This window comes from Cinclus cinclus, chromosome 2 (assembly GCF_963662255.1).
Source record: "Cinclus cinclus chromosome 2, bCinCin1.1, whole genome shotgun sequence".
Taxonomy (NCBI): Eukaryota; Metazoa; Chordata; class Aves; order Passeriformes; family Cinclidae; genus Cinclus; species Cinclus cinclus.
Genome location: NC_085047.1, coordinates 55,911,439 through 55,926,818, shown reverse-complemented (window position 1 = coordinate 55,926,818; position 15,380 = coordinate 55,911,439). Strand labels below are relative to the sequence as shown.

Sequence of the window (15,380 nt, the reverse complement as noted above, 5' to 3'; positions counted from 1 at the left end):
AGTTGTTAGTATAGTTTAGGATATTTAGTAGCATTTTACAGGATTCTGCTGAGATTTCAACTGTAATTTTATAACTCATTTATGAAAGATGAAATGAAGTTGACTGAAGGTGTTGTGGAAAGTTAGGATATTCAGGGGAAAATGTAAAAAGAAAGTAGAAGAACTTGATTTGCTTGGCTAACAAAGACTTTTGGTAGAAAACAGCAGGGATTTAAAAGAAAAATAAAAAATGCCAGAGCTAGTCTGGAATCTAGACTGGCTATCAAATGGCTGTGAAATACTTTTATGTAATTACAAGAATCTGGCTACATAGGAGAGTAGTGCTCTAGAAGAGCAGTTGAGGGAGACATATGGATAAAAAACTGCTTTGGTATTGGTCTTAATGCTTTTACATATAATCCATTTATGATGGATCTTGATGAGTGATGATGGGGGAGAGGAATGAAATTGCAATTGCAGGTGAATAGACTTGATACATTAGGTGTTTTTCAGGCCTTGAGCCCTCATGGTACAACAGAAAACTTACATCTCCTGCATCCAGACAATAATGAAGCAATAAAAAGATTTCTGCACAAAGGGTACCTTTACTTCACAGCTATTAAGCAATTTTCTTGTCTCAGCTCCTTCAGGGGGGGATATATTGATCCATACATAATGTATGGTAAGAAAATCCACCATATGCATTTGTCTTTTTCCCTTTCTTCTGGTTTGGAATGACAATCCTTATATGTCTGAGCCAAGTTAGTTGTTTCATCCCTGGCCTCTTGTTTGGCACAGGTAAGTAGATTCCTTACACAGTTCTTTCTGGCTCCAGGTTCATTTTGGATGCCAAAACAGTGGGTGTTTTACTTTCCAAAATGTATTTGATTACAAAGCAAATTGAGTTTGAAGAGAGCACTGCAGAGGTATAGGCTTATCTTTGTTTCTGGTCCCAGCTTAATGCTTTTCCAGATACTTTCTTTCTGATAATACATGTTTATTACATTGCTAAAACCTTTTTATCAAGAGAAACCTGTGTGATAGATGCTCTTAGTATTTGAGCTTACATAATTCCTGTATATGGTAACCTGCTTGAGATTTATAGAAAATAATGCCTCATTTAAGTGATCTGTAAGGAGTTCATTGTGGAGAATCAAGGAGTCTTAGTCACACAGAACACCAAAAAGACCAAATTTTAAACTTCAAATTTTAAAGCAAGTATAAAACATACAGATTTTAAAGTCTTTATTAGTTATTACTAGTTACATTGCAGACCTTGAAAGCCATTTCCTTATCATTTTCATCAGTAAAATGTGAGGTTTGCATTGCGAATTGGTTGATAATGTTAAGGGATTTGTGCAATAGTAGAAGCATTTCACTGCAGAAGAGGCTGCAGTTTATAGCAAGCATGGCACCTTTCTGTGTTGTTAAGTCTGACTGACAATACCAGTGCTTTCTTTATGCATATCATGGTTTGGGGTTAATTAATCTGGGATCAAATTCCTGCAAAGCGTTTTGGACATGAAAATTCTTGTATGTGGACTTAAGTCATTAGCAGAAGCAGAAATCTTAATCTAAATGTTTAAGTATTTATGATGTCAGTTGCAATGACAGCAATGTTTAAGATCGGTAGTTTTTCAGTCAAACTTTTATTTCCACTGTCTTCAGATCATCCCCTATTGTAGTTGCATTCATAGGCTTGTTATTAGCAAAAAGACAGAGAAAAATATGTCTATGGGAGGAATTGTAATTGCAAGGGGTCATGTTTAAAATGCTTGGATTCCACCTTAGTTGTGACTTAGATTTAGCTGCCGAAGTCTCAGGTGCAGCCCAGGTAACCCACTAATAATGATCTAATCTTAGCAAGCATGCTGAATCCATTGCTTCTCCTGTTTTGACTGTGGAATTCCCTACATGCCTCTAATGCTACAAAACATGAGGCTGCAGGGGATAGTCAGGAGACTGACATCAGAGGCAGTACAGAGATAGTATATAAATGATGCCTTTCTCCTTTTGGAGAAAGGCTGCTTGTCTACTTGGGCTGTATTAAGTTCATTCTGAAATGCAAACACTGTCATCAACAGGAAATTGTTTAAAGCACTTGCCCACAACTGAAAAAAATCTGAGCTCTGCAAGTACCACAGAACCTAGACATGTAGCTTCCCCAATTCCAGCAGTATTCCTTAGCCAAGAAGCTCTGGAAAATTCTGAGTTGGCCTTTTTTTGTTGTTGTTGTTGTTGTTGTCTTTTAGAGATGGGCATCTTCACATCAAAAAAAAGATTCTAGAGGGAAAATATATGGGAAAGCAAGCTGCCTTTTTCTGTTGATGTAATGAGGGTTCCTCTATGATTTAGATGAAGTCCTGGGTTCTACTTCCTATTTTAAAGCCTGGCTCTGAATTTTCCACTTAGAAGCTCTTGGATTAAGGGAGTTAAGCATGTCCCATTCCAGTTGTTAGTGGTCCATCTCCAGCAGAAGAGTCCCAGGTTATTCCTTAGTTTGGTGTTCATAGCACTCTCTTAAATAGCAGCAAGCTGTGGTGAATGTGGAGAAGCAGAGACTTGCCCTCTGGAGGCAGCCAGTGCATCACGCTGCTGAAGCAAAGTGTTTGCTTTAGATGCTGCAAAGTTTAAGTTATATGACATCAGATGTTTTCAATTTGGTCTTAAGTCTCTCTTTTGTCATATGATTCTGTATAATTTGCCTAGGTTTTGTTCCCTACAGTTTGTGGCATGACAGAATGATTTCTTATCACAAATGTCATCTTTTGAATTGTCATCCCCAAGGACCGTTTTGTCCACTCACAATCTGAAACAAAACTGTGTAATAAAGTATTACTTCAAAATCTATTTCTTGGTTAAGGAACTTACATCTGAACATTTGTTTGTGGAACTGCAGTGTTGCCAGAAACTTTTTGTGGGCTCAAGTGAACACCTCACATAGACACATAAAAATAATTGTACGCAGTGAATGTGAAGAGAGGTAGGCCTGTAGGACCAAACTCTTTCCATTGCTTAGTATTGTTACAAATAATCTTTTTATCTAATTAGAATTGCAAACTCACCTAATACAAGAACCACATCAAAGAGAGTAAAATTTCAGTGAGACAGAGCTATTGGGCGGGAAGGTTTTTAAAAATCAGTAATTGACAATAACTTTTTACCTTATACTGAGAAAAAGATTTAGCCCTGGTTTTGCACCCTAGAACTCTAGTGGTGGAGCTGATGTCTTTCTAGATTTTGTTTTCCTCTCTTCTGCTAAATCATGTAGAATCCTGGATTATGGGATTTCTGGAAATCTGAAATACCCCACATCTTACTAACTTAGTTTTTTATCTTCTAGTTAGGAATGATCACTCCCAAACTGCTCCCATAAAAGAAAGATGTGTTTTGTATTTATGTTGCATACTAGGAGGATTTCAGCTGTTTATAATACTAATAACTTTTGCTCTGCTGTGGTTTTATTTTAAATGGGCAATATGAATCTGCATTGAATTCGCTTATATCATTAGATTGAAACCTAGACAACTCAAAGGTTTTCAAATGAAAGTACTTGTTATTAGTAGCTTCCAGAGACAGAGTTAGTATGTCTTTAGAGATGTCTGCCTTGGATAGAAATAAAAATTCGTGTTGGGCCCTGAATTTCTTCTTGGCAGCCTTTTCTGACATAACTATTTACTGTGTTTTCTGACACTGTATATGATGCATTTATCCCAGTTTGCTTAAACAGATTTCTTTTTTATATATATATGTCCATGGACTCTTCTCTCTTGTCCATAGTTTTAAAATACCTTACCTTAGAATCTGGTAAAACTGTTCCAGCGTTCATTTGAAGGCTATTGATTTTCTTAATACATTAGATTTATATAAGTAATATTCAGTAAGTCATATTCAAGACATTCTATGTATATGTGTGTGTATGCATATATACATAGATACGTGTGTGTGTGTATGTATAATAATTTGGGAAGGGGTAATGTAAAGAAATTTGCACAAAGGAAAGGAGGCTTCTTTGAATGCCAGCTGAGACAGCAGAATGTGACAGATAATTCTGCATTCTAGTTTCAAGCCAATGTAGTCAGGTAAGTTTAAAAAAATAACTCATTAGTGTAATAAGTTGAATACCAGGGTGATGAAAAGGCTTTTATGAGTAATTATACTATGTAATACTATTCTTAGCACAATCAGGCAGGCATGGGGAGGAAGTTGAAGTTAATGCTTGTTCCTTCCAAGATGTCTTCTCTGGATCCACACAATCTTTTGTAGAACACACTGTCTACACACCAAGAACTGCCAACTGTTGAGACTCACTTGTGCTTTTCACTCTTAACCACAAGCAGCTGTCAGTAGCAGTACTTAACTTTTTAACTTCCTGGTCTGCAGTGCTATATGGGGGGAAAAAAGCTAAACCCACCTGATTAGAAAAACACCAATTCTAGTGGTAGAGCGACTGTTAGACGATTAAATTGTAGATTATGCTGAATGTTGTGAATCAAGCACAACAGGCTTAAGCAGCATGCACAAATATTAAATTTAAGTCTGAAAATATTGCAGATCTGTACTGCTCAGCATCAGTGCTAGGAAATTAAGCTCTCCTTGAAGAAAAGCTAAGCAAATATGCAGTGCAGTTAGATTAGAATGAGTGTAGATTATTTTTCCTGCTAAGACTAATAACATTTTTATCAAAGCCTCTCTGTGTGGTACATCACATTTGACTCACTTTGAAATGCAGCGATTTATGGTTCACCCAATATTTAAATTGGAACTCTGTGAGGGAATGAACAATTTTTGGACATAACTCTTCCACATAGTTACTAAATCATTGCTCTAAGCTGGCAAACTAAACAGAGTAATTTAACAGTCTGGGCTGCACAGTACAAAGTGTGTGTTGTATTTCCACATAAACATCTTTGAATCATTATTACTTCTTTTTAGTGAAGTAGGATTCATCACTGTGGCACACAGTTGCTTCAGAAAGTAGTTATAAAAAGTCTTATTACTGTAGTATCTTGAACGACTACAATCATTCTTCTAAAAATTCTCAAGTGTAGCTTTGTCTTATGAACTTTGTGCCATTCAAAAGCATGGACTTGCGGTCTTTTTTTAATTACAAAATTGCACCATGGTCCTTGTTTAGAAACAGGTGAAATAAAAGTACACTTAATATTTGAACATAGAAACCATTGTCACCTTTTTCCTTTGAAAGCATATCGGGCCATTATAAAAGAAAACTGATAGCTGCATTAGTGATAAAGTGCTATAGGAACCTGTCATCTCTGCACTTTGCCTGAGAAGGGATTTTCTTGTGAATATGTATGTGTGGTTTCATGGGAAAGATCAGGATCTCATTAGGATGTAATCTTTAGAAATACTCTAGTTAGGCTTCATAGCTTTCTGCTCTTTTATCCATTATTCCAAAGTCTCTGTAAAAGAAACTGATGCCTGCCCCTTCCCCCCACTTGTGAAAGGAGCTATGATAATGTTTTACCTTCAGTTTTTCCTTTTGTTTGCCAGCCGGCTGTCTACTGATAGGTTTCTTTTTTTTTTTTTTCCTAGTCAGTTAATACGTTTCAATTGATGTTGCGGCTTTGTCAGCTGCTGTTCCCCAGCCTTGATTGCAAAAGTAGACAGATGGATGGGGGAAGGGAAGGGATTGTTTTGTCAGGATGAATTTGGAGCATAAGGGATATGTTAAATTGACAGCACTGCCAGCCGAAGTCCTCTGATCACCTGTGTCCTTGCAGCGATCCCAGTTCCTTCTTGAGCTCCTTCTCCAGCTTAGGCCAAACAGTAAGGTCTATGCTTGCTTTCCTTTTTTCTTATTTCTCGCTTTAATAATGTTGTACCTGGTGTGTGTAAAGATGTTGAGGCTAACTTGAAATATTCATTTGGAAGTGTTTTCCAGGCAGGGCTTACAAGACAATTGTAGGCCAATTGGTGGTGGTGGTTGTTACTGGATCTTTTAATTAGCTGTAGCTCCTGGGAACCCAAAATAAAACTTTGAAGTATTAGCCCTTATGTAAAAGACGGAGTGGTGCAACTGTTTGTGGCATCTGGTACTATTGATTTACTGCAGCCCATCGGTGTTAGAGGGGTGTGGTGCTACGTCAGCTGGCGCTCTATTGTTTCAGCTGCTGTGGCCTTTGTGTTTGATCCTGTCAGCGCTTGCGTCAGTGATGCATATCATCGCCTGTGTGATGTCAAAGTGTGGGTGTTCGGTTATAGAGCCATAGTTAACCTAATGTGCTGCAGTAAATCCTGAATGCTATTTCCTCCTGGGGATAGCAGTGATTCATCGCCGTTCACATTAGACTAATGCTAAGTATAGCCCTGTTCATGAGCCGCAGTATCCACACAGATTAGTATCAAAGTCATTGCAGCTCTCCCAACGCTGGGCCGGAAAGTGTTTGTTTGCAACCAATCTGTTCGTGCACCCCCTTTCTTAGGTGTAAACTGATTAGCAGGTCAGCTCAAGGAAAAATCCTCTGGAAGGACTGGGCCTGAGTAATTCTTTAGCACTTAATTATGCTAATTAACGTGAAAGCTTTCAGCTAAATGTCTGGGATCACCTCCGGCAATGACAGGCGGTAGATTGCAGTAGAAAGCGGAGCGGGGAGCCCCGCGGGGTGGCAGAGGCCGTCGCTCTCCGCAGGGGCGCTGCCCCTTGAAGCGGCGGCGCGGGCAGGGCAGGGCGGAGCGGGGCGCAGGGCGCGGAGAGGCCGCGGGGCGGGGCGGGGCGGAGCGGGCCCGGCCGCGCACCTGAGGGAGCCGCCCCGCCCCTCCCCGCCCCTCCCGCCCGCTGCCGCGGCGCGCCGGGAGCAGCCGCCCGCCCGCCTGCCCGGCCCGGCCCGGCCCGGCCCGGCCCGAAATGAGCGGTAAGCACTCCCGCCTGCCCGGATCGGCCGCCGCGGTGAAACACGACACCTGCGGGCCGGCGGCCTCCGCGGCTGTGCGGCAGTGGCTGATGGGGGAGAGCTGCAATGGCCGGGGGAAAAAAAAAAAAAAACAAAACAAAAAAAAACCAATAAAAATCTGTGGAGCAAGAGTCGGAGCGCTGGCGGTCCCCTCTGTCGGTGGTGCGCTCTCGGAGGGGGTGGCGGCGGTGCCGGGGCCGTGAGGGGAGCAGGACGCCCAGCTCTTGGAGGCCGTAGGAGCCGGGGTGCTGAAGCGCAGGGCCGGGCGCTGAGTGCCCCGGAAGAGCATTCCCTGCCCCGGCGCTGGGAATCCGGTGTGTGCACCTTTGCCGGGGCTTTTATGAGCCACTTACGATGGAGCGGTGCTTCATGGTTGAAATAAAAAGTGGTGCTGTATCCGCTAGGCGAGCGGTGGCGGTATCCTCAGGTTTTCAGGTGTTACTATGTTTAGATCAGCTTGTCACGATCCTAGCGATGATACAGCGCTGGTAATTCTGCTGCATGTTTATGGTGGCTGTAATGAGTATAAGGCGGTTTTTATGATCTGCTCAAATAAACATGCTGGAGAAGTTCACCAGCTATTGCTAGGGGGAGGAGATACTCCTCCCGTTGGTGGGATTTTAGGACAATAATAAATTGATCGTGTGCTGAAACACCTGTTTCTTGGGTTCGGTTCCATTTTATCAACCCTCAGTGAGTTTATGAGACATTTTTTAGTAATAAAGTAACAGAGTTAAGTGTTTGTTTCCCACAGTGTTTATTTTCCAGTTAGTGTGTAAGAGAACTTGTATACCTGAAAATGTATCAAAAATTTGAGACCTCCCCTTACCAACAGTCAAGTCATCAACATTCATTATACATTCATCCAGTGATTTGGATGAAATCAATTCTGTTTGTGTGCAATATGGAAAACTAGATGTTTCCTTAACATTAATTCCTGATGCTGTTGTTTGCTGATACTTTATATCTCTCACTCATGGTAAAACATACTGGTTTTATCATGCAGCAGTCCAGCCAGTACCTAAAAACATGAAAATTCTTCTTACAGTGTATTGCACCACAGGATAGTTGAGATCTTCACATTAGCACAGAAAAATATACGTGTTTTTATAGCATATTGATATTTTATCTTCAGATAAAATTTCGCAGGTATCTTGCTGTAAAATACAATGTTCATTAAAAATACCTGTGAAGTCTGCCGACTTCTTGTCCTATGTTTACCATTTTCTTGGATGTACATCTAGAAACTTCATTTCACAGCCACTTGGAAATCTAATCATAAGTGAATTAGAGTTCTTGAATATTCAAATATGTTTTCATTAATTCTGGCACTTTAAAGTGCAAAAGATGGGGTGCAAATTTTGAAACTACTGATTTGGCTATTCTAACTCTGCAGTACTTTTTCAGGTTCATACACTCAGTTTATGCCTTTATTTTTGTGACTGCTAGATTATAGTATACTGGAAATGGCTTTGTGGATCAACCTTTGTACTGGATGGGAGATAACTGCTCTGTGTTTGTTAGAGAGACTAAAGTGCTAAATAAATAAACCTTTAAAAGGTTATTAAACAATATTCTGTAGATGCTCAAAGCAAATCAAAACAAAAAAGCCAAGCACAGATAATCACCAGTTCTCAAAGAAACCATTTGCTTATGTGAGTTTCATCATCCCCCGAGGACATGGTGTTCTGTAAGAAGGTCAAGTAAACGTGGTCTTAATTTTCCATTTACTTGAAATTTACCTGGTTTAAAATTGTGAGTTTAATGGAAGTGTCAGTGTTTTGTACTCATTATAGAAAAACTGCAGGTAAGCAATGCAAGAGACAAGTTGTATAAAATCCACCTTTTTATGTAAGAATTTAAACCATTATTTATTTCAGTGTCAACTTAAAATAAATGTGCTTCCATTATTTTTGACCTCTTGGAATTTATTGTAGTAAGGTAATGCACTACTTGAAGTTTTTCTTGCTGATTTTTGCTTCGCTTCCATTTCTTTTTAGCATTTCATACTCAGGACAAACTTTTGCTGAAACATTTTTGAGTTTCAGATGAGCAAAAACACTGGAAGAATGTTCAGTTCTCAATTTATAGATTACTGTAGACTTTATATTCTTCACTGTTGCACAGTTCAGTGAATAATTCATTAAAGACCTTGTTCTTAAAAAATCTCCTCACCCCCTCCCCCTGTTGTGGGTTAGCATTTGGTTGATAATAAAGCTGTGATTCTTTTTAGGTAACATGTTTGCAGACTTCTGTGTCTTATTCTAAAGAAGTTCCTTTAATATGTGCAATCAAGTTGGATTGCATGCTGCTTTTCTAAGGAGTGCTTTTCATTCCTTTTCCCTGCTCTTGGCTTTCAGACAGAGGTACCTTTATTTTTCTGTCAAGTCCATGCATATCGGAGTAAGGCATGTTAATCTTATTTACTGTACTTTGCATTTACTTAGTATTTTCCATTTGCAGATCCTAACAGAGTTTTAAAAAACACTAAGGTGGTGCTACGAATGCCCTTTTGGAAGTATTACTGAAACTGCACTGAGTTGAATTGGTAGCTTCAGTATACTGAATTGAAAATTTGCAAAATGCAGCCTACAGTGTCTGAATCCCAACCTTCTGTCTTGTCATAAAACTTGTTAAAATTATACTGTGTTTCAGTATTTCTTGCATTATCAAACTTCAGTGTTTCTTCCCTTGTGTATTTAAAACACAGTAATGTGAGGATGTTGCTCTTGAGCCTGTACCGATGTGCTTGCTCTGGTAGAGGCCAGTATCAAATACTAAAGGGGACAGCATAAGGATAGGGCAGGCACACAGAAGACACTTCCTTGTTCATGAAACAAAAGCAGCACTTACATTTTTACAGCTCTTAATGGATTATTTCTCCCAAGCTGAACCTAATCTTTAGTTTGTAGGCAGTTCTTAAAGCAAGGAGTTACACAATTTAGCTGCGCATCTTATGAGAAATTCCCTTATCTGTTTTAAAACCTACCTGGTGAATTAGTTTACTGTCTCTGGTTCTTGTAAATAAGAAATTATTAATTATCTATCTTTCCATTTCTAGGTGTTTTTTAAATAGGTCTTTTACTGTTTCTCTGCTGCCAGTTCTTTTAACCATCTGGTGGAAGAATCATGGTCTCTTGAATCTTTCCTGATAGACAGGTGGAAAGCCACTGTAAACATCTTTTTGTCCTTTTCTAGTCTAGAGTGTTCTTTTTGAAAGGTGGAGTTAAACACATTGCTCAAGGATTTGAGGTACAGCATGGATTTATAGAGCAGCATAACAATGTTTCCTGCTTATTCCCTGTTCCATTAGGAATGATTTTTCAATGTTCTCTTTCTTTCTGTGAATGCCACTAAAAGAACACTTGGCTGGTATTTCTTTAGAAATCCATGTAGTAGCTGCACTGTATGTTTGTTTACATCTGATTTATGGCTTATTGCTCTAAAGAAACACTTCTGGTTTTATCCAGGTGCATCACTTTGCACTTGCCAACATTATTCCTTCTGGGTTTTTGTTGTCTGATCAGCGAGTACTGTGAGATCATTTACAGCTCTCTGAGAACATAGCAACAATTTCTCACCTTGGTGTTCATTGTCTTTTCTGGAAGCTTTGTTTAATACACTAGGTGCCTGTGGGACTCTTTTTGGTCACTTGAAGAACTTAGAAAGCTGCTCATTTACTTTTATTAGTTTCCTGTTCTCCAATCAATTATTAATGGAAAGACCTTTGCCCTTTTTAACCAAAGGCAGTATTACTTCTGTAAGAGTCTTTGAGAGACATTGTCAAAAGCTTTTTGAAAATCCCATGCTCTTTGAAGATACCTGATTTTCTAGGTAATACTTTATCTACAAATACCACCTTAACACTTTCCCATGGTGTCATATTTACCTAAGTGTGTGAACTCCTTTCTTTATGGTTAGCATGGTACAAGGATCACCATGGTCTCCTGACTTTTCCCATTAGCTGGAGCAGACTTATTTGTTGGTAATACACTGCCTTTTCCAGGGGACCTTAAAGCTTGTTGCTTGTTTGCCACCTCCCTCTTCTGTGGTACTGAGACTACTTTAGTTGATAAGACCATAGTAAAAAAACAGCCATTTTGTAAGTAATTTTCTTTATAACTCTTAACTGAATACTATCTGGTTTCAGCAGTTTGTTTCAAATATTTTTTGTTTATGTTTTATAGTCTCTAATATTGTATTTTCATCTTGGGGCATTTCTTTTGATTTGTCATCACTTGAGTTTTGGCATGAGCTCTTCTGTGGGCTTATTCACAGAGAGGGAGAAATACATGCTTGGGATTTTTTTCAGCTTGTTTCTGGTTTTGTTCAACTGTTTTCAGATTTCAAAGGGTGCCCTTTGCTATAATTTTATCTGTACAGTTCATTGCCTTTGTTTATTCATGTTATCTTGTATATTTTTTCACAGAGACTTTGCAGTTCAGTATGTTCTTTCAGCTTTCTCAAATTATTAAATGTTGCTGTACTGAATATCTCTGTAACCCACTTAGGTCCTGCTCAGGTTCCAATGATGTCCCCAAATGGTTCAGTGCCTACTATTTATGTGCCTCCTGGATATGCCCCACAGGTATGTCACTTCACTTGCTTCTTATTTTATTTATTTATTTATTTACATGCAGATTTGGAATTGGGACCATAATCACTAATTCAGTGAAATAATTTGCTAGGTTTCAGTCACTGTGATCAAGCAAGGAGATAAGAGGAGATATCTCTCAGTATTTCTGAGATGGGAGACTTCTCATGCTGTGTCTGTGCCTGTTCAGTTATGTATTAACTGTGTACATGACAGTAGCAAGCACAGTTCCTTGCTGAGTTCAGAATCCTAATGTACTAAATGCCTTCTGAATATAGAATGCAATCATGTCCCAAATATCTGCTTGTGCAGGACCTGTACTGATTCCTGTTTTAGTGGATATTTTCTCTTGGCAGCAATATATATATAATGTGCATCATATGACAGATATCATATAATATCATTTATACATGTACATAGTTCATGTCTGGGGAGTTCCCTGCAGATAAGGAGAGAAACAGGTCAGTTGAAAAAGTACAGTGAACAGCATGGAAAAAATGTCAGCTGTCCATTGGGACTAAGTTATCATATAATAAGTGTTTCCATCACTTATCCTAAAATGGGCCTCTCATTTTTTCACTGCTGTGTGATTTCTAATTTAGATGCCTGGAAATTAAATGTGAGCTAGACAACCTGGACATCCTTTAAAACAGATTAAAAGGATGGTTTCTCTTGGCTGTTTCTGACATGTGAATTATAATGAGATGTGTGGCCTTTTAGATGGTGCCTCTTTCTTTCCTTTGCCTGTAGAACAAGTCTAGGGCTTAGTAGGTCAGATCTGGAAGTTAGAGCAGTTGAATGCCACTCCCCATGATGTGTCTCTCAAGATATTCTGTTGTTGTGACCAGTCTACCTCTGACTTACTGTGTATCCAATGGTGTACACTGAGAAGGGACTACAGTGCATAAAATACAACAAAAAACGCCACGGTGTCAGCAGATGCTGTACAAATTATCTGAACAACATTTTAGAAATGTTGTTTTAAATTTAAATTTTAAATTTAAATTTAATTTTAAAAAATGTTCTCTAGCAAAAGAAAAGGCTGTTAGGGCAGGCAGACTACTACTCTGATTTTATCTTTCATCTCTTAGAAGTTGGCTGGTAACTTGATTCTATTTTATCCTTTCTTTTTCTATTCTATCCTTTCTAGTTGAATTCCCAAGGAGGCAGAAGAAAAATTATTTATAAATAATCAATAAAAGTACATGCATCTTCAGGTTGTACTAAAAAAATCCTGATTCCTGTTAGAATTAATTTTTGAAGAACTGAAAGAAATTTAGAGTTAAATGAAAATTGGAATTTTACCTTATTTCTTATTTGTTTTCAGTTGATCATGTATGTATTTAAAAACTTGTGTAACATGTGCCAGTCTGAAAAATAATTTTTGAATTAGTTTATCTTTCCTTTGAGGACAATTTGAATCAGATGCTGAAGGGCTGGGCCTTGCTTATGCCCATTCATTAGCCTTTCACTGGAGTTTATTAGTCCAAGCAGGTGTTATTTTAGCACAGTGCTCTGACCTTTGAACTGAAGGTGCCTCACATCTATCCAGCTCAGAGTGCAGGTGGAATGAGCTCATCTGCAGTTTTCATCTGAGGTAGAAGTACCATAGTCCAGGACAACCTGTAGTTTATAAGCCTTCTGAAGTGTTTATTACTGACAAAAACATACCAGACTTCGAGGTTTATGATGAGAGTTCCTCCTACAAGCCAGAAGATTAGATACTAGTCTTGCAAAACAGGAAAGTCTAACATTATTGAGCTAAGAGTTTTCCCAGACTTACTGCTGTCACAGCAAACTCCTATGGTTTCTTCAAGTATAGTATATTTTTAAGGGTCAGCAGCTGCAGCTATATTTTGAGTTGAATAGGAAGCCAGCTCCATGTCCTAAGCTGTCATCCTGGAAGAACTTCAACATAACCATCTTTTGTCCCTCCATTTTCATTTAGTTCTATAATGCCTCTGCTTGCTTCAGTTCCTGTTTGGCTGTGATACAGTGTACTCTGTTAGAAGTTGGGGATAACCAGTGAATAAAAGATCTACTTTTCTTATATCACATAACTAAAAAGCAATTCACCAGCTGATTTCCTTTCCCCTTCCTCCTCTTTTGGAACTGTAGTTGTAAAACTGAAAGAAAGCACATCTTTTATTCATACTCTTTCAAGTCATCTATATTCACTGCAGTGAGTTTTCCAGTAATGTTTGGTTGGTTCACTCAACCAAACAGGCCTATGCCAGAACCACATTTTGCTAGCACAACTGGGGTAAGAGAGAGCTTGCTTACTTTTTAAACTTAAAATTATATGCTCTGACTGCTTTTTGGAGCGTTTTTGTCTGTATAGTTGTCTGCTAGAGGCCTACTACTGAGCAGATGTTAGATCTGGAAACACAGTTGCAGACTTTTTAAACATAAGGTCCCTGCTGTTGTGAATTGGGTGACTATTTCCAAGTTACTTAGGCTATTAGCAGACCCGAGGAAACAAGTTGTAAACTAAGCAGCTCGTTTGTTTTTTAATGGGAACGGCTTCCTGCATAATCTGAGTGTACTCATAAAATCATAATAAATTGCAGTATTTTGGGGGTTTTGTAACCAAAAGAGACTTAAATAATTAAAACTGCATTTCAGTGTTTAGAGAATTTCATTGGACAGCAGAAGTTCTAGTTGTATTTACTGCTAATATATTCTGCCTTTAGGATACCACACAGCTATGATTACACAGATTTGAATAGTATTGTCTTTAATTACTCTTTCCCAATAAGGAGCAATTTCTGTGTACTGAAAACAACCCATTTCTTAAAGTCATAGAGTATACGTGTTTTTTAAAGCTGTGTTCACTTAAGTGACATTAATTTCCAACTGTCTATTAAGTAAAGTGAGGTCAGCTCTATTGTGTACACACTTCTGTGTCATGTGAATGTTGTTGCATGTGCATATCCTACAGTACCAGAAACGTGTAGCTCTATCTACAGCCCTGTTTCTCTCAGCACAGTGGTGAAGTTTTGAAACAATTTCCTGTACCAGTCGCACTTACCTTGCATTGATTCAGCTAGCAGGATAATTTGGAGCTGTACAAATTAGATTGCTGGCAGAGAAAACAAAATCAGGAGCTCTGTTCCAGATGTACCAGATGCACACCAACCCCTAATGGGGACATGGTAAAACCAATGATCCTCCAAGCAGCTTTCTGTCATGGACTTGATGGAAGCATTCACTCTAGGGCACAGAGCTAAATATAGCCAAGTATGATTTCATTAACCTTAAACAGTGGAGCTGAAAGCAGCTTGGCACTAAGTGTTTTGAGCTATTGATCTGTTCCTGTTGCACCAGGATGTTGATTGGTGCATGTGTACATGTCCCCATCTCATTTCAAATGTCAGTGCAAACTTATGTCATAGGGTTGCTTTGTCCCCAGCTATTGAATGTAGTCATGATATTCCCCTTTTCTGGATAAATGTTTCATCTAAAACCTTCCATTGCAGTTTCTGCTGTGACTTTATTCTACAGCATTTTACTAGGAAACGAAGTGCTGTTTATTCATTGGCATCACATACACTAGAGTTACTGACACCACAATACACACAATTCAAAATATGCCAAGATCATCTCTAGGTGTCGCCAACAGTCAATGTATTTATGTGAATTTGCAAACATTTAGAGAGGGTAATGACGTGAGGTGCTTCAGGGGCAGATCCTTGTTCCTGGTCTAGTTGATGCCCCACCCTCATATCCTGAAGGACATTTTCTGCTTCAGTACTTGGTAGAGTTTGTGCCCTTGTGCCTGCTCTCCGCCAGAGCCCCACGTGCTGTGTAGCCCAGATATGCTGCAAGTACCATACTCGGCACACCTCGGCTCAGTGCATCTTACAGATTCTAACCATGGGATTGCAGGTATT

General features: G+C 39.0%; 1 protein-coding gene across 4 annotated transcripts in view; it reads left to right on the top strand.

The window, feature by feature from the left end:
* The window catches only part of FNDC3A (fibronectin type III domain containing 3A), a 112,631-nt gene that overhangs the window by 51,622 nt on the left and 45,629 nt on the right, over positions 1-15,380 (top strand). For all 4 annotated transcript variants that reach the window (XM_062487698.1, XM_062487696.1, XM_062487695.1 and 1 more), the window contains one exon: positions 11,405-11,481. In XM_062487698.1, the coding sequence (XP_062343682.1) occupies positions 11,405-11,481 (77 nt within the window). The remainder of the gene's footprint in view (positions 1-11,404; positions 11,482-15,380) is intronic.